This window comes from Lampris incognitus, chromosome 3 (assembly GCF_029633865.1).
Source record: "Lampris incognitus isolate fLamInc1 chromosome 3, fLamInc1.hap2, whole genome shotgun sequence".
In the NCBI taxonomy this organism is placed as follows: Eukaryota; Metazoa; Chordata; class Actinopteri; order Lampriformes; family Lampridae; genus Lampris; species Lampris incognitus.
In genome coordinates, this window is record NC_079213.1 from 12857156 (window position 1) to 12876343 (window position 19188).

General features: G+C 45.4%; 1 protein-coding gene across 2 annotated transcripts in view; it reads right to left on the bottom strand.

Annotated features, from left to right (window-relative positions):
• Positions 1-18967, bottom strand: part of exoc4 (exocyst complex component 4) — a 185970-nt gene extending 167003 nt beyond the window's left edge. For both annotated transcript variants that reach the window (XM_056276597.1, XM_056276598.1), the window contains exons 1-4: positions 18870-18967; positions 17594-17783; positions 11342-11536; positions 2559-2746 (exon numbers count right to left, since the gene is read on the bottom strand). In XM_056276597.1, coding sequence (XP_056132572.1) covers positions 2559-2746; positions 11342-11536; positions 17594-17783; positions 18870-18949 — 653 coding nt within the window. In that variant the 5' untranslated portion in view covers positions 18950-18967. The remainder of the gene's footprint in view (positions 1-2558; positions 2747-11341; positions 11537-17593; positions 17784-18869) is intronic.
• Between the last annotated feature and the right edge of the window lie 221 nt (positions 18968-19188).

A 19188-nucleotide genomic window follows, 5' to 3' on the forward strand; every position in this document is an offset into this window, starting at 1 on the left:
GGGCTCACCAGCTCGAATCCCCGTGTTACCTCCGGCTTGGTCGGGCATCCCTACAGACACAATTGGCCGTATTTGCGGGTGGGAAGCCGGATGTGGTTATGTGTCCTGGTCGCTGCACTAGCGCCTCCTCTGGTCAGTCAGGGTGCCTGTTCGGGGGGGAGGGGACTGGGGGGGAAAAGCATGATCCTCCCACGTGCTATGTCCCCCTGATGAAACTCCTCACTGTCAGGTGAAAAGAAGGGGCTGGCGACTCCACATGTATTGGAGGAGGCATGTGGTAGTCTGCAGCCCTCCCCAGATCGGCAGAGGGGGTGGAGCAGCGACCGTGATGGCTCGGGATAGTGGGGTAATTGGCCGGATACAAATGGGGAGAAAAAGGGGGGGAAATCCCCCCCCCCAAAAAAAACCTTACTCTATGTTTTACTTTCTGTCACTCTCCCCATCTCAGAATCAAGAACATCCCCACTATATTTACAAAACCTTTGTGATGCCACACTAAGACATTCCTTGCCTGTCCCTGTCCCTCCCTAACTGCTAGTTGATATATCTCTGCTCTTCCCTTGACCTTCAATTCACTATAATTCCAACCCCAATACCTCTGGGAAAAAGTATCGCATGTTTGTTTTTATGCATGCTCAATAATCCATGTGAGGAAATCACAGAAAGTTGAATCAGTTCATCTGGACACAACGACCAAAAACAACGACCGGTTTCATATGCAATGCTGAGGATTGCCGTGACTTGTACATCAGGGAAACCAAACAGACACTGGCAAAGAGGATGGCACATCACAGAAGAGCTAATGCGTCAGGCCAGAACTCTGCAGTCTACACCATCCAAAGAAATTGAATCAAGTGCAACTGGACTTGGTTATATATCCTTGAATACATTTCGTCTCTCATCCAAGAGGCTTCATCAGTTCGTGCCTTTCTGACTAGACCAAGCTAGTCTGACTGCCTGGTGATGAAACTCAGATATTTAGCCTCTTTGGAGTCGTTATCAGAGCTATTGATGTCAATGGCTCTTTTGTGTTCCGATGTTTAGCAACAACAGTCGTTGGAGGTGTTAATTTCGACTTCGCTAGTTATCAGACACACTCCTTCGAGGACAGCAACGTACACATTTTGGACAGGGAAGATAGATGGTTTGAAAGAGGGGTGAAAGAAGCCATCTATGTGAAACTGGAAAAACCATCCCTCAACAGAGGAGGAGGTCTGCGACACCACCTATCTCCCACTTACAATGCCGTCCTTTCATCTCTACACAGGAGACTCAAAAGCTTAGCCTCCAAGAACAACAGTCGGTCACTAACGGCTCCAACGACTCATGACCACTGAATGGAGCACTATCGAAGTCAAAATTAACACCTCCAACGACTGTCGTTGCTAAACATCATAACACAAAAGAGCCATTGACATCAATAGCTCTGATAACGACTCCAAAGAGGCTAAATATCTGAGTTTCATCACCAGCCAGTCAGACTAGCTTGGTCTAGTCAGAAAGGCACGAACTGATGAAGCCTCTTGGATGAGAAGCGAAACGTCTTCACGGATATATAACCAAGTCCAGTTGCACTTGATTCAATTCCTTTGGATAACTATGACCTGGATGAATGAGAACATTCACAGACATGCAGTCTACACCCATCTACAGGCCAGTGGCCACTCTTTCAAGGAAGAGGATGTGCACATCCTTGATAGGGAGGAATGGTGGTTTGAACAGGGAGTCAAAGAGGCCATCTATGTGACGAGGGAACAACCATCCCTGAACCAAGGGGGGGCCTGAGAGTACATCTGTCACCATCTTACAATGCTGTGATTGCAACCATTCCCCAATCCTCTGTGAATAGTACACATGGCCATCGTACCAGTTAATGGTCACGGCAATTTGCATATGAAACCAAGGTAACTTTCTATGAAGCATGCATCTATAACGCCCTATAAGCATATATAACACCCTATAAGCATCTATTGCATCTATAACGCCCATACTTTCCTATAATGTGTATTACAATGACTAAGGGCTATGGCTGAAGACTGAAATAGCACTGAAGTCTCATTATGCAGCTCTGCAAAACGTCACCAAAACAAGTTGGCTATAATGCATTATGACATTTGACAGATAATAGGCTAATGATGACATATTTATAATGCATAAATCCGTTTTAAATTGACATAATGTATCAGAAAGGTGGTTATGAGGTGTTGTGAGGGTGTAAACATGGTTATAATGAATCTTACAATGACTTATAGCTACACTTATAAGGCGTTATAGATGCTTATAGGGTGTTATAGATGCAAGCTTCATAGAAAGTGTTACCGTAACCGATCACTGTTTTATGCCACTATATTGTTTATAAGGGTGGGGATACCTGCAGTCAGTTGAGACTGAAGTGGTCACTTAGATGAGTGACAAAACGTTTCTCTCTCAACAAACATCATGTTCAGATGAACTGGTTCAACTTTCTGTGATATCTTATGTGTATTATTTACACCATTGCAAAGTTTGATCACATAAATGACACAATCAAACATGCGCCATCCTTTGCTGTCCCTTACCCTGGCAGGCGAGCAGCGTTCCTGTTCTTGAGTCCCAGGCGACTGGTGGACTTAATATAAAGATGCCGGTGCAGCTCATCAATAAGCACCAGGTGGATGTTGAGCTTCTTGCTGTGGAGCTCCAGGCGCAGGTCTCCCAGCCCCTCCACCTGCAGCAGTGGGCCTTCCAGGGACTCCACGGCGGACACCTGCAGGATGGGCACAGAGTGTTAGCCAAAGAACAAAGGAACGTTGGTCAGTTTTTGTTACGGCTGGTCGATCCTTACAATCCATCATGACTCTTTGGCAGGTGGCATACCTGTATGCAATGAGTCAAGTCAAGTCGAGTCAATCTTATTTGTATCGGCCAATATCACAAATTACAAATTTGCCTCAAGGGGCTTTACAGCAACACAATATCATGTCCTTAGGTTCAAGAATCAAGATTCAAGGTTTCGTTTATTGTCATTTTCACTATGTACCTGTGCACATAAATAAAAACGAAATGCCATGTCATACAGCATAAAACATACACCAGAAATAACATACAACAGAAAAAACGGTCTTTTCTGTTGTATGAATGATCTGCACTGCGGGTCCATCAGGACCTTAGCATATAGCCGCTCCTACGCCAATGTGTCCGCAGCAGCATCTACTCGTGATACCTCCGGTTTTCACAAAGTCGGCTGCGGGGGCAACCGGGTTACCGGCGGTATAACCAGGTGGGGATTGGACTCATTAGCCTTGGTTGGCAGCCAATCTAAGAGAAGGACAACTCTGATTTCAAACCCGGGTAGATGAAGCTCGTTAGCCTGTCAGGCAGTTCATCTAGGAGAAGGCAAACTCTGATTTAAAACCTCCGCTGCCTTGCGAGTATACTCATCTACAGGAAAGGCTTCTGGAAGAAACCCTGAGGAAAAAATCTGCATCCGTCTCCATTGCCAGTCGTCTCGCTAGTCTTGCCACTGGTAGTATGTGGTCTCGGACGAGAGAGTGGGGTTGATGATGCGCAACTCTTCCTCAACCCTTCCTCACTTTAATCATCGCGCAAGTCATCAGTCATCCATCACAGGATGACTAGATGGTCCTCATCGCTGCGACGGATGAATAACATGAATGATCTGCAAAATCTGAATCGATCTCAACACTGAATTCATTTATTTCCTATACCTGTTTGATCAAACTCAGGGCCCCAGAGGAATATAGTCTATCCCAGCAGGCACTGGGCAGAAGGCAGGGAGACACCTTGGACAGGTCATCAGTCCATCACAAGACTCATATACACACACACACACACACACACACACACACACACACACACACACACACACACACACACACACACACACACACACACAAACACTCCTATTCAAAGCTTCGTTATATCTAGAGTCCTTCTATCAATGATCATGCACGTCACTGATCATCCATGTCTTTGCACTGCAGGGGAAAACCAACACAGGCAGAATGTACAAACTCTACACAGATGGGCTAAAATCAAACCAAGGACATTCTTGCTCAGATAAAAAAAAAAAGAGTTGACACTGTGAATTTTGGATTTTTGTTGACTTTGCAAGAGGCTGTGGACAAAAGCAAGTGTTTCGCAGGAAAAGAACTTCATTGTCACAAAGATCTGCATTCAGCTTCTGGTAATTTGAACATTTGTTTTTGAAGTGAAGAGTAAGAGATGTAGTGGTGTTTTTGGGGGGGGGGGGGAGGGTGTTTGCAAGATATACAGCAATGAGGTCATATATCTCCAGTTGTGGCTATGCATCCCGTCTGCGCGCCATAAATCATTTTGTCAGATTTCTCAGGAAATCTGACAAGCATTTGACATCATTATATAGCAATATCCAACCTTCCCACTGATGGCTCATTTGCTTATGTCAGTCATATAGAGGCAATATAATTATATTTAGACTGGAAAATAATCAGTGAAAAACTTGTAGCAGCTTTAAAAACTCAGCCACCTGACTGCACTGTATTATATGATGACAGCTCTACCTGCAATTTAAACATGGATTGAAAAAGTCCCAGAGCACAGAACACAACTCCACAACTAACGTACAGTGCCGTGTAACAGTACTTGCCCCCTTACAGATTTCCTCTGTTTTTGCACATTTGTCACACGGAATGGTTTCATATCTTCATACAAAATGTAATATAGGATAAGGAGAACCGAGTAAACACATAATACAGTTTTTAAATAATCATTTCATTTATTGAAGTAAAGTTATCCAACACTCATATCACCCATGTGAAAAAAAGTAATTGCCCCCTGAACTTAATAACTGGATGTGCCACCTTTAGCAGCAACAACCAGAATCAGGAATCAGGAACACTTTGTCATGTACGCAAGTACATGAAATGAAACAAAATATAATTTCCCCCAGCCCACAGCAGTGCAATACAAAGACAAAAACACATATCTAAAAACTACACAAACACATATATCCAAACTACAAAAAAAAAAAAATCACTGTCCAAGAGAATGAATGCCAGGATGACTGTCGGAACTGCCGGTCTGCATGGGCTAGCAATTGGCTTAGCCTGCCCCCCTTCCGCGTCCTGTCAGACCGCCCTCAGTGTTTCCTCCTTGGGCGCAGCTCCAGGCAGGGCCGTGATCCCTGGGCCCACCGGGCGCAGCAGACCAGGCTCCCCCAGCCGATCCGATGCCAGCTCTCCCAGCCTTCGACACACCTCCCCACACTCCACACGACAACACCAAAAACACAGTCAACACTAAGCGAGGCCGCCGCCAGGCCGCCCTCAGTTATCGGAACTGCCAGTATGCATGGGCTTAGCCTGCCCTGCTTCCGTGTCCTGGGCGCAGCTCCGGGCAGGGCCGTGGCCCACAGGATGCCGCAGACCTGCTGCCCAGAGACCTCTCACAGCCAATCCAGCGCCAGCTCTCCCCGTCATCAAACAAAGACACAAACTTAGACACAGACGTGGACAAAGGCACTGCATGGACGGTACTGGGTGAGGCCGCCACAAACGTGAATTCACACCGCCATCTTCCAACAACTGCAACTGTAACCAAACACGTCAGATAATTGGAGATCAGTCTTTCACATTGCTGTGGAGGAATTTTGGCCCACTCTTCTTTGCAGACTTGCTGTAATTGGAGGGTTTTCAAGCATTAACTGTTGGTTTAAGGTCCTGCCACAGCATCTCAATGGGGTTTGAGTGAGGACTCTGACCAGGCCACTCCGAAACCTTAATTTTATTTCTTTTGAGCCTTTCTGAGGTGGACTTAGTCTTGTGTTTTGGATCATTGTCCTGCTGCATAACCTAATTACACTTCAGCTTCAGATCACAGACTGAATGACTGGCTATCCTTCTTCAGAATTTTCTGGTAGAGAGCAGAATTCATGGTTCCTTCAATGAAGGCAGGTCTTCCAGGCCCTGAGGCAGCAAAGCTTCCCCGCACCATCACACTACCACCACCAGGTTTGACTGTTGGTATGGTGTTCTCATAGTGAAATGCTGTGTGTGTGCTTTTTGCCAGACATAACGGGACCCGTGTCTTCCAAAGTCTTCCACTTTGGACTCGTCTGTCCACAGACTATTATCCCAAAGGCTTGGGGGTCATCAATGTGCTTTTTTGCAAATGTAAGACGAGCACTAAAGTTTCTCTTAGTTAGCAGCGGTTTGCGCCTTGCAACTCTCCCGTGAATCCCAGTTTTGCCCAGGCTCTTTCTTATTGACGAATTATGAAATGAACAATGATCTAGCTAGAGAGGCCTGCAGTTCTTTAGATGTTGTCCAGGGTTTTTTTGTGACTTCCTGGATGAGTCGTCACTGCGCCTTTGGAAGAATTTTGGTCGGCCGGCTGCTCCTGGGAGGATTCATCACTGTTCCAAGTTTTCTCCATTTGGAGAAAATGGCTCTCACTGTAGTTCGCTGGAGTACCAGAGCCTTAGGAATTTTTTTCTCATCTCTACCTGAGTTTCTTTTGACTGTATTATAGTTTGCTGCTTGTTGAGACCTTGCAGCATTCCTCATATTGATGGTAAGGTTCTATACAAGTCATGTTTAGATTCAACAGGGCTGGCAGTAATCAAGCCTGGACCTGCTCTAATAATTGAATCCAATGATCAATTAAATTTGGTTAATTGGTTTATTGAGTAACTAAGAGAGCAATTACTTTTTCACACAGGGCCAAATGCTGGTCACGTGGCTTGGGTCCTAGACTGTTCCGGTGGTGTCTGGACACTGCTTGGGATCCTGTGCATCATATTCTTCATAAGTCCATTATAATTCTGTTCATCCTGTTTCAATGTCGTATTCTGTAAATTGTGTAAACGCAACATCCATTGCACGTTTTCCGTCTTGGGAGAGAGATCCCTCCTCAATTGCTCTCTCTGAGGTTTCTTCCTACTTTTTCTCCCTGTTAAAGGTTTTTTTTTTTTTAGGGAGTTGTTCCTTATCTGATGAGAGGGTCTAAGGACAGGATGTTGTGTCGCTGTTAAGCCCACTGAGGCAAATTTGAAATTTGTGATATTGGGCTATACAAATAAAATTGACTTGACTTGACACATTCACGCCTAGGGACAATTTAGTATGGCCGATTCACCTGACCGACATGTCTTTGGACTGTGGGAGGAAAGCAGAGCACCCAGAGAAAACCCACGCAGACACCAGCAGAACATGCAAACTCCACACAGACGACGACCTGGGATGACCACAAAGGTTGGAAAACCCCAGGGTTCGAACGCAGAACCTTCTTGCTGTGAGGCAACCACACTAACCACTGCACCACCGTGCCACCGATACAGTACATACAAACCGTAACTACTCAGAAGTTTACAGCCTGACACTAGTTCTCTTGATGCTAAGTTAAAAAAAAATGTCCTTGCCAGCCAACATTTGATGGAGTTCTAATGAAATATTGTTGAGGTGGTAGTCAAAGTATTCATTTTCAAAGTGCAACAAAATATTGTCGTACAGCTATCAGTCACTTAAACCCCCACCGCAAACTCCCACACACACCTGCACATCCTTGTGAGTCGCCATCTTTATTGCTCCCATCTCCCTCTCTCCTCCTCCCTCTCTTGTCTCAGTTTTTATAAGCAGCAGCAGTTGTGGCATCTTTGTATTTAATTCATGGCAGTAAATGAATGTGTTTCTGCACGTTTGTGTGTGTGTGTGTGTGTGTGTGTGTGTGTGTGTGTGTGTGTATATTTCTCAGATTAGATCTTATTATTCACAGACATAAATGGCTGAATGATTGTGCTCTAGAGAATGTGCGCGCGGCTGGGTCAGGCCGGATGGGAGTTGGCAGCATGGAGGAGGAAGCTTGGCAGGGGGCAGGGGTCAAGTGTGTGTTGATGCAAATGAGAGCCACATTAGTGGAGAGATTTGCTAATGCAGCGCATGATCAGTCCCTATTGGCATAATAGAACAACTCTGCATGCTTGCCCTGCACGGATTTGTGTGTGTGTGTGTGTGTGTGTGTGTGTGTGTTAGTGAGTGATTGAGTGTGTGTGTGAGAGAGAGAGAGAGAGAGAGAGAGAGAGAGAGAGAGAGAGAGAGAGAGAGAGAGAGAGAGAGAGAGAGAGAGAGACTTTCACCATGAGTTGCCACATTAATGCCAAGATGTGATTGAGCATGATTGTGATTATCTATATATAAGATGGTGTGAGTGTAAGACATTCAGAGTTTGTGTTGGGTGTGTCTGTGTGCGTGTATGTCTCATTACCACTGGGCTGGGATGACAGACGAAGGCTGGTTAACATCATTAGGAGACCCAGCCTGTCAGCCTAATCAAGTATATGAAGCCTCCGGTGAATTAACATGGAAGAGGTGGTATGGCTACCGAGCAGGATGGAGAGTGGAGTAAAGGAGACTCACAGGAGGAGGGAAGTCTTACAGAGGAGAGGAGGCTGTATGAGTGGAGAGGAGATTAGAGTAAGGAGGATGGGGAGGGAGGAGAGGGAGGAGAGGAGAAGAAACGGAAGAGGAAAGAAGAAGGGCAGGTAGAGAGACAGAAACTCACTGCTGGAGAGGAAAAGGGGAGGAAAGAAAAGGGGACAAGAGGAGAGAAATGTGTTTACTCTGGAGCACACTTGGTTCAGCAAGTGTGTGTGTGTGTGTGTGTGTGTGTGTGTGTGTGTGTGTGTGTGTGTGTGTGTGTGTGTGTGTGTGTGTGTGTGTGTGTGTGTGCGCACGCGTTATGATGCAATGAGAAGCCAGGGATGGATAAATGAAAGGAGGAGTGGAAAGAAGAGGAGGTCTGTTTCTGGAACCCCATGAGGTCTTGCCATTCAACAGTAGATAGGAAAGCACACTCTGAATTCTAATTGTCAACCCTGGGAGATAAGACAGAGAGTGAGAAAGAGAGGAAGAGAGTGAGAGAGAGACTGATAGAAAACAGAGAGAGAAAAAAGAAAAAGAAAGAGTGAGGGGTAGTAGATGAGAGGAGCAAAGGAGACAGGGAGAAAACATAAGGAGATTGAAGGCAACAGAGGGAGCACATGAGGAGGGAGTGGAGGATGGAGTGATGGCGTGAAAGCATGGGAAATGTTAATCTGACAGATGAGTGCAGTAATGAGTGACAGCATGGTGAGAATAAACACATCAGGGACTCTCAGGAGTGACAGACAGGATGGAGTTACAGCAGGGTGAGCGAGAGAGAGAGAGAGCGAGAGAGACAGAAAGAGAGAGAGAGAGAGAGAGAGAGAGAGAGAGAGAGAGAGAGAGAGAGAGAGAGGAGCAAAAGAGAGTGAGAATGAATGAATGAATGAATGAATATTGTGCAGGAGGGAGAAGGAGCAAGCTGAGGAGATGAAGGGAGTGAGTAGCAGCCTTAAGCAAGCAAAGAAATTCCCAGATGTCCGTGTGTGTGTGTGTGTGTGTGTGTGTGTGTGTGTGTGTGTGTGTGTGTGTGTGTGTGTGTGTGTGTGTTCCTCCTAGTTGCACAGGAAAACAAAGCGCACTAGCGTTCTCTGGCTGTGTTTACCATGCGCCCCTAAGCCAGTGATGACACTTGCCCATAAGTTTGTTTAGAGCTCCATGAGCTCATATCAGACTTCTACCCCTGGTAAATAACACCACAAAATACACTCATCCTAGCTACTCACCTACTCTCTTTCTCAGTCTGAAAATCTATTAGCATTGAAAAATGACATTTATCAAGTTGATTTGCACTAGTAACTAGAAAAGACATCTACCCTTGGCAGATTTCTTTTCATGAAATTTGTGTTGGGAAGTATAAGATGTTAAGACTCAACTGACTTTAGATTTTTTTTTTCTAATTTGGGCGAGTTAAACGAACTTTTTTGCCATATAAACTCTTTGATAAACTTAAAACTGTGTACAAAGGGGGGGGGGGCATCCGGATGGTGTGGCAGTCTATGCCGTTGCCTACCGCCGGTTTGGATCCCCGTGTTGCCTCCAGCTTGGTTGGGCGTTCCTACAGACACAACTGGCCGTGTCTGCAGGTGGGAAGCCGGATGTGGGTATGTGTCCTGGTCGCTGCACTAGGGCCTCCTCTGGTCAGTCAGGGCGCCTGTTCGGGGGGGAATAGTGTGATCCTCCCACGCGCTATGTCCCCCCAGTGAAACGCCTCACTGTCAGGTGAAAAGAAGCAGCTGGTGACTCTACATATAGTATCAGAGGAGGCATGTGGTAGTCTGCAACCCTTCCCGGATCAGCAGAGGCGGTGGAGCAGCAACCAGGACGGCTCGGGAGAGTGGGGTAATTGGCCGGATACAACTGGGGAGAACACTGTAGAGATTCCACCACCAAGATTCAGACATGGAAATAAGGTTGAAAACTGTCATTTTATTTCTTTAAATGATGCAAATTGTGCTTATTACACACTGATGGAAGTGCACTTCAGATCAAGAAAGGCACATCTGAAGTCAGTGACAGTGGCTAGCTGCCCATGAACTTTCCACAGTGTTTTTTAAAGGGCATTGTACCAACTGAGTACAAGCTGATTGAAGTTTGCCCCCCCCCCCCCCTCTCCTCTTTTTACAAACCTCCACAAAGAAGATGAGAGAGAGGGAGGGACAGCGAGAGAGCTAGAGAGAGAGTAAGAGCAATCACAGAGCCTGGTCATTTACTTCGGTGTACCACCCTCTAGCCGCATGCACACACACACACACACACACACACACACACACACACACACACACACACACACACACACACATGGCCACACCCCTGCTGAGCGTGCTGCAAAACACACATCAAACAAACATGAACACAGACACACAGTCAGACACCTGCAACGCCATCGCAGCCAGTTTGATGAAGTTTGCTTGAAGTAAAGATGTCGCACACACCGGCCTGTTCAAGGCTAGAGAGATTCTTTCAGGGGATGAAAGATGGAAGGAAATCAATGCCCCCAGCACACCATCAGAAACCTTGGTGTTGATGTATTTGGACAGTGTAGCACCTGGGTCACAGTAATGCTTCATCAGTATTTACTCCTAGCCACTGCATTTGTCAATATGTTTTCGCACAACCTCAAAGACTTGTCAATCAAATAATCTCCCTTTTTTTTTATCTCTCAACCTTTTTCCAGGGTGGAAGATTCACTGTGACTCCTCTCTGCACATATCTCTCTCTCTCTCTCTCTCTCTCTCTCCCTCTCTTAAAAGGCAAATTGTCATCAATGGGCTACATTCGCAAGTGTCTCCTCTTTTTCTCTCTCTACATCATCTCGTTCCTGCTCTTGAATATGCTCATATCTGCAATACGACCACACATACGCACACATGACAGCACAGCACACATCAAGACAGAGCACAGTGACGACCAGAGACCACACCCCGCATCGACAGGTGACTCACCAGCATATCAGTGGCGTGGAGATAGTGTTTGCTGGCCATGCAGGCCTCCAACCTCTGAGGCACCTGCTTGATACTTTCAATTTCATCCAGCAGCTGGAGGACATGTTTGTGCTCAATGCCCTCTATCCACAGCTTCCTCAGCTCATCCCTCTTGCAGTGAAGCAGCATCTTGCAAGACAACAGGTTCTCCTTCACCTGGGGGGGGCAAAGGCATTGACATCATACATGTGAGACATAACAACAGTAATAACAGTCTACTTTAAATCTAAACCGTAAAACACACACACACACATATGCACACACACGCACACACAATTAAAATTTTTAAATTCTAATGCCCCAACTCCAACTCCCACTCACAAAGGGATTAATATGGAGGACTCTGAAGTACATCTTCTCGTAAACAGCTTACTGGTTGATTTAAAACACTCCACTTTACATCTTTCTCAACAATGCCTCGCCTAACTGCTCTGAAATCACTGTGAAGAACGGCCTCTCATGGCCTAATTTTTAAGTTTGAGTTCTTCTCCTGTCAGCTCTCATTGGATGACGGTAACCTCTTGAGAAACCCACCACGCCAAGGGGCCCTCGTCTTACGTAGCAAACAGCACGAGTGGGGGCACTGTGACCTGTTTGTATTGTTGTTGACTCCAGCTCCTTAGTATAGGCCCTTAATTGGGCGGGCCCCTGCCACTCTGAGTCAATTTGGCTGTCGGGAGTTTTAAAAGCTAGCAGCCTGCCGGCTGTATTTCTGTTTCACTCGCTGTTTTTCTTAACAATAAAAAAGAGGAAAAAGAGTGTCTGCACGTGTTTTTTTTTTTTTAATTCTCCCTTTTTCTCCCCAATTGTATGCAGCCAATTACCCCACTCTGCCGAGGCATCCCGGTTGCTGCTCCACCCCCTCTGCTGATCCGGGGAGGGCTGCAGACTACTACATGCCTCCTCCGATACATGTGGAGTCACCAGCCGCTTCTTTTCACCTGACAGTGAGGAGTTTCACAAGGGGGACGCAGCACGTGGGAGGGTCACGCTATTCCCCTCCAGTTCCCCCTCCCCCCTGAACAAGCACCCCGACCGACTGACCAGAGGAGGCGCTAGTGCAGCGACCAGGACACATACCCACATCCGGCCTCCCACCCGCAGACACGGCCAATTGTGTCCGTAGGGATGCCCCACCAAGCCAGAGAAAACACGGGGATTCAAACCAGCGATTCCCGTGTTGGTAGGCAGCAACAGAATAGACTGCCATGCTACCAAGACGCCCTTCTGCAAGTGTTTAAAAAAAAGAAGTTCAGATCTGAGCGTTTTTGAAATCAGTTTAAAATCAAGAGGTGATATTCTTTCTCTCTCTCTCTCTCTCTCTCTCTCTCTCTCTCTCTCTCTCTCTCTCTCTCTCTCTCTCTCTCTCTCTCTCTCTCTCTCTCTCTCTCTCTCTCTCTCTCTCTCTCTCTCTCTCTCTCTCTCTCTCTCTCTCTCTATCTCTCTGTCTGTCTGTCTGTCTGTCTGTCTGTCTGTCTGTCTGTCTGTCTGTCTGTCTGTCTCTCTCAGGTATGTCACTGAAACTGGCAACAGTATCAAGCGCTTTATTCAGTATCAAGAGCTTCCAAACAGCAATGCAGATAAATGTTATGATGCAAATGCACCCAGTGTATTAGGTCTGGATATTAAACTTATCCGGGGCCAAGCATATGATGGGGCAAGAACATGTCTGCTCAGGGCTGCAGGCAAGGGTCAAACAACAGTGCTCCCAGAAGTCATTTTACATTCACTACTGTGCATACAATCTAAACCTCATCCTCCTGGATCCAGCAAGTTCATTGTGTAGCGCAAAAAAAAAAAATTTTGATACACTGGAATCGCTCTACAGTTTCCTTACTTCCAGCCTTCCCCAATTTAAGATCCTTGAGGAGGAACAGGCCTACATGCAGCTGGAGGGGTCTATAATAAAATCTGTCGTACACCAGGTGGGCATCCAGGAAGCAGTGCCACCAAAGCGGTGATGCAAAGTCTATCCGCTATACTTGCGGCCTTGGACAGGATAAAAGAACTCAACCTCACCTCACTGAAGACAGCCGCTGAAGCAGATGGTCTACTTCACAAGCTTTCAACATTTTTTTTCAAATTTATGCTCTGCCTTTGGAATGCTATACTGCAGAAGACATACAATTGTTCCAACTACTCCCAAAAAGAATCGCTAGAGATCAGCATAGCTGTCCAGCTGATTAACACCTGTATGGCACAGCACAAGGAAATGCACACAGATTTGTCATTTGATGAAATGATTGACAGGGCAAGGTGTTGGCTAGGAGGTGCAACTCTTCCACAGAGTTGACAGGGGGGAGAAGCCAGAGCCAAAAACGCTTCCATGATGAGGTGGCCGAAGAAGTGATACAGGATCCCAAAATGCATTTCAAAGTGGAATTTTATTTCCATATCTTAAGACATCCTTGTGCATAAGTTTGAGAAATGCTTTACAGACTTTTGCCAAATGGCAAAACATTTATCCATTCCGAACCCCAAAAACTTCTCCACAGATGACGCAACCAACAGAATCCAGGATCTAAACAACTTCTATGCTGGAAACGTGTCCACGGCTGAGCGGGTGTTGGATGAATTTCTTTCTTTCCGTGCTATGTGGAGCAAACTGGAAATAAAGCTCAACACCACAGAAGCTGTTCGGCCATATCTGCAGCAATATGGAAAGGGTATTTCCCAACATCAGTATTTTGTATCATCAGATTTCTGGGTTCCACAATCTCCCAGACCTAAGGTGGGCATCCAACATAGATACAATCATCGCAATCATCAAAAGGCCCAGCAGAGGATGTACTTTCTCCGCCAGCTCAAGAAATTCAACCTGCCTCAGGAACTGCTTATTCAGTTCTACACTGCAATAATCCAGTCTGTCCTCTGCACATCCATCACTGTCTGGTTTGGATCATCCACCAAACAGGTCAGGAAATTACTACAGCAGACAGTTAGGTCTGAACAGAAAACCACTGGTGCCAACCTGCCCTCCATTCAGGACTTAATACACCTCCAGGGTCAGGAAACAGGCAGGCAACATCACTGCAGACCCATCACACCCTGGTCACAACCTGTTTCAACTCCTCCCCTCTGGTAGGCACTGCAGAGCACTGTACCCCAAAACGACCAGATATAAAAACAGTTTCTTTCCATGGGCTGTCATTCAAATGAACGCTTAACACTGTCAAATAAATCCAACCATTTTGTATATACTCTACTGTACATTATGTATACTGGTACGCTCTGTCATGTCCATCTACCTCAGGCACGTATGTAAGTAACCTGCTTACATCTATTTCAGCATCTCTGATATATTCTCTGCACCACTGCACTTTAGCACCTCTTATTTCGCAAGTTAATCATTGTGTACATTTTTGAAGATTGTAGTGTTGTGTTGTACACTGAGAGCCACGAAACCGGAGTCAGATTCCATGTATGTGCAAACCTACATGGCCAATAAACATGATTCTGATTCTGATCAGTATTTTCTATCGTATTTACAAAACAATACCAGTCACCGATGCAAATGCGGATCTCTGTTTCAGCTACCTGAAGTTAAGTAAAAACTATCTCCTGGCATGCATGAAGGAGGCCAGACTCTCAAACTTCACCTTACTGTCCATAGAAAGGGATAATGTCATCAATAAGAAAAAAGTGATTGATAGGTTTGCGAGCATGAAGGAGAGGAGGATGGTGCCATAAGACGAAGTCACATCACTGGCGTAAATATAGGTGGTGCAGCCGGTGCAGGGACAACAGGGCCCGTCGCTAGGGGGGGCTTGTCAATATTTCTGTATGCATTGTCCTAGTCCAATGTTACGTGTCTGTTTTGAGCATGTGATGATAGCATGTGATGATAGCATGTGATGATAGCTTGTTTAGCGCGCGCAATATCATTTACCTATCTAGCCTACCTAAGTAACATTAGAAAAATAAAATCAAGCAAGCAAGCATGAGTTACACACATAAAAGTGGATGTAAAAAGAGGAAGGAGAGCAAGGAAAAAAAGGAAAGCTGCAATGTAGGCTGCGTGTGTGCCAAACCATGCAATCTACCAGGTTTTGAGTCTGTTACTGTCGAATGACAAGGCTATTAGCTATATTACAGCCTAGTTGCTTTGTTGACTGGTTTCATTGCCTTGTCGACTGATTTGATTTAGACGTCTGTTTAGGTTTCTGAACTCTGTCCGTGGTGCGTCCACTCTCCGTGGTTCTGAAGTGTAGCCAATCTCTGACATACTGACCTTTACAATAACTAATCTGTGTAAACTTTGTCTGTTACTTTGATATTTCTATTTTATCTGTTATATTTTATGCTGTGAAGCACTTTGTGATTGTACATCTGTGAAAGGTGCTATACAAATAAATTACTAAAATTACTTACTAAACCCACCTATGGTGGTGGTGGTGTGTGTGTGTGAGCGAGTGAGAGAGAGACGGGGGGGGGGGTCTATGAGGGTTGCTTGCACCAGGGCCCATAATAAATATGTTACGCCAGTGGATCACATTATTGTTTATAGTTCGGGAATACGTTCGAGTTTGGTGTGTTCAAATGTGTTGGAGTTTTTGGATATTGGACAATTCATGTAGGCTACAATGGATTCCATGTTATATTTGCTGGATTGGATTCAAACTGACAGCCACTGGATGCTAAACATCACTGGAAAGTTGTTTCATATTCATTATTTATGATGAGATAGGCTTGTCATGCTGGCTATCCGGGCTCTTTCAAAAACAGCATTGTTTGTTGCTGCTTGTATTGTAGGCTGCCGCGTCTGCTTGGTTGTTGCATTTAACGCCAGGCCATACATTGCTTGCACACTTGTAGTTTGTTGTCGTGTGTGGCTTGATTATGTGTGGCTTGATTGTGGACTATATGGGTGTGTGGCTGTATGGGCTTCCAACCTCACTGAATGTCAAACTGTGTATTCATTTGCCTTCTATCCTTGGTTGCCTGACCACTAGTTTAGTCTTCCATACTTTTTTATCCTTTATCTGACTGAGGTTTGAGCAAATTATTGGTAAAACCCATGCTGCCAACCATGGTTCACACTGTCCATGGTACTGAAATAGCACACCTCATTGTAATTTGCATTTCTCTCCGTTCCAACCTTCTGTTTCCCTAAGTTTCCCCTTGGATCTGTCTTGCATCTCCATACAGGCTATAGGCTGTATAAGGGCCCACTACAGGTCCTCGCCCCCTCTGCAATGAGCCATCAGCTCCACACCTGGTATCTGGGTATGATTATTGAAATTAAACGAGAGGTTGATCGTATTACGTAAGTCAGCAATTCATTCACTGCTGATCTCAGCACAGGAGAACTGGAGGAACACTGGATGAACCAAAAATAATTCGCCTTATTCACCTCGCTGTCGTTTGTTTAAATGACATCATGAGGGGAATTAGACACGGAAGTGCCATAGACGCCAATGTTAAAACAGCGCTATAAAAATACAATTTCAAGAGTAGGATTTATCACAGTTATAGCTGGAACTCATCTCAGTAGATACAATAAAATATTTCCCATGACTGAGCTATATTTTCTTACCATTGTTTTATTGCTTTTAGAGGGAATGAAAGTGATTCGCCTTCATTCATTTTATATAATGAAAACCACGACGGTTAAACACATCTGAAGTCTTTTAACAAGGGCTCCTTCTCCCGGCCGGCAAAAAAAGGGGTGGTTTGTCACCAAGTTTGAGCACCAGAGAAGCGGAGATACACCTGGCAGAGATCTGCACTATACTGAGTGCACTCTTCTAGTTTTGTCCTGTTCCTGACAATCAGACATAATTATTTGTGATTAAGATGACAATTCCATGACATCGTCTGCTGACATGCAGGTTCACTTTGAACAAAAGGACTACAAAACAGAGGCCCTCATGGTGACCCTAGACCAGGGGTGGATAACCATGTGCCATGGAGAGCCATGTGTATGCAGGTTTTCATTCCAGCCAGACTCCACACCAGGTGATTTCACTGATTAGCAACCCTTCAACCAAAGAGGAGGAATGTATCAGTGAAATCACCTGGTGTGGAGTCGGGTTGGAATGAAAACCTGCACACACATGGCTCTCCATGGCACATGGTTAGCCACCGCTGCCCTAGACAAAGCATCTTTCCTTTCTCAGAGTAGCTTCCCTAGTCACAAACTTAAAATAAAAGCGCACACACAGCAACCATATTTTGCTACCTAACATGATCAGGGAGCCAATAAAACCTAACCTGTTTGATCTTGTTGCGAGAGCTGGTGATCCGCTCAGTGATGCTCTGGTAGGTCCTGATGGCTGTGGTGAGCTCAGTATCGTGCTGGTCAATCTGCTCGTCCAGGTCCCGGTCACACTTTTCAAAGGCCTCCTCCAGACGACCTTTCTCTGTCTCTCTGTCCTGCACATCATCACTGCTGGACAAGGTCCTGGATGGAAGGGGAGGTTAGCGGCATAAAGGTAGGAGAGGGAGGAGGGGGAAAGGAAGAGAGAGAAAAAATATAAAACAGGAGAAGGGACAGAAGAGAAAGGTGTAAATGTAAAGAGAAACGGATAATGAGAAATGAAGACAGCGAGAGAGAGAGAGAGAGAGAGAGAGAGAGAGAGAGAGAGAGAGAGAGAGAGAGAGAGAGAGAGAGAGAGAGAGAGAGAGAGAGCAGGTAAACAGCAAGACAGAGAAAAAGAGCCAGGGGCAGAACAAGAGAGAGAGGGAGAGAATGGAAGGTCTGCAACCCCAGTTCAATACTACATTTTCAATGATGTTGTATGGATCATACATAAACACATCTACATCCGTAAACTGAAAGCAGATATAACATTATAACATTATCTCCTCTTTCACAAACATACCTATATGAATAGATGTGCACCAGAAAACGGATATTCATTGAATCCGAAAGGGGTTAAATACAGTAAAGAAAAAGACTACAGGTCTGTTATGGCATGATGCGGGCTATAAACACATTCACAGACCCGGACAGAGAGCTCTAGCAGGTAAATAAGCCAACAAACACTACAGGGCAGTTTTCTTCAGTATGATGTGTCAAACAAACTGAGCACCAGCAGCAAAGAATTCATAAAGAAGGAATGCGATTATCATTAAGTACAAAATAAAATATGCCCCCCCTCCCCCAGCTGTTTGTTGTTAGAAGGCCGACTTATGAGACCGCAACGGCCGAGGGGGGGAAATGACAGAACTGCCAAAAGAGCCAGGCTAATTGTTAACATTAGCTAAATAACCCAGTCAGTGGTGACTATTTGTCACTCGTCGAGACAATGTAAGGTGTACCGTACTGACCGAATCGTTTCCAACACTGAGGCAAATTAAACTGACATATTTAACCTCCTTAGTGTCAAACTCACTTCAGTAACATTGCCAGGCATTACAGGAAGGATGTAAACTTAGCTTAGCTTTAGCCGGCTAGCCCTATGTGGGACCAACTACAACCCTGCGGAAACAGGTATCAGGCAAAGCGTGTGCACTGATTCTGCACAATAACTGCGAGAAGTCTTACCTTATAACAGAAATAAGTAGACCAGAGGGGTCTTTGCTTTTGCTAACAGCACTCCTGTATCTCCCTGTATCAGCTGCCATTTTCCAGCCGCTGCACCCAAACAGGAAGACAAGAGCGAGGGCGGCATGGAAGGGAACTGGGAATTGTAGTTTTTCGGTTATAAACGCCGCTGCGACAGAACTCCACTTCCGGGAGGACACAGTGAGGGTCAGACGTTCGCAGAAACGAAACAGTATTAGGAAAATTATGCAGAACTTCTGTTTTTCTTTTCTAATAAGACATTTTAATGAACACCGTGTACAAGTAAATCACTACAGTA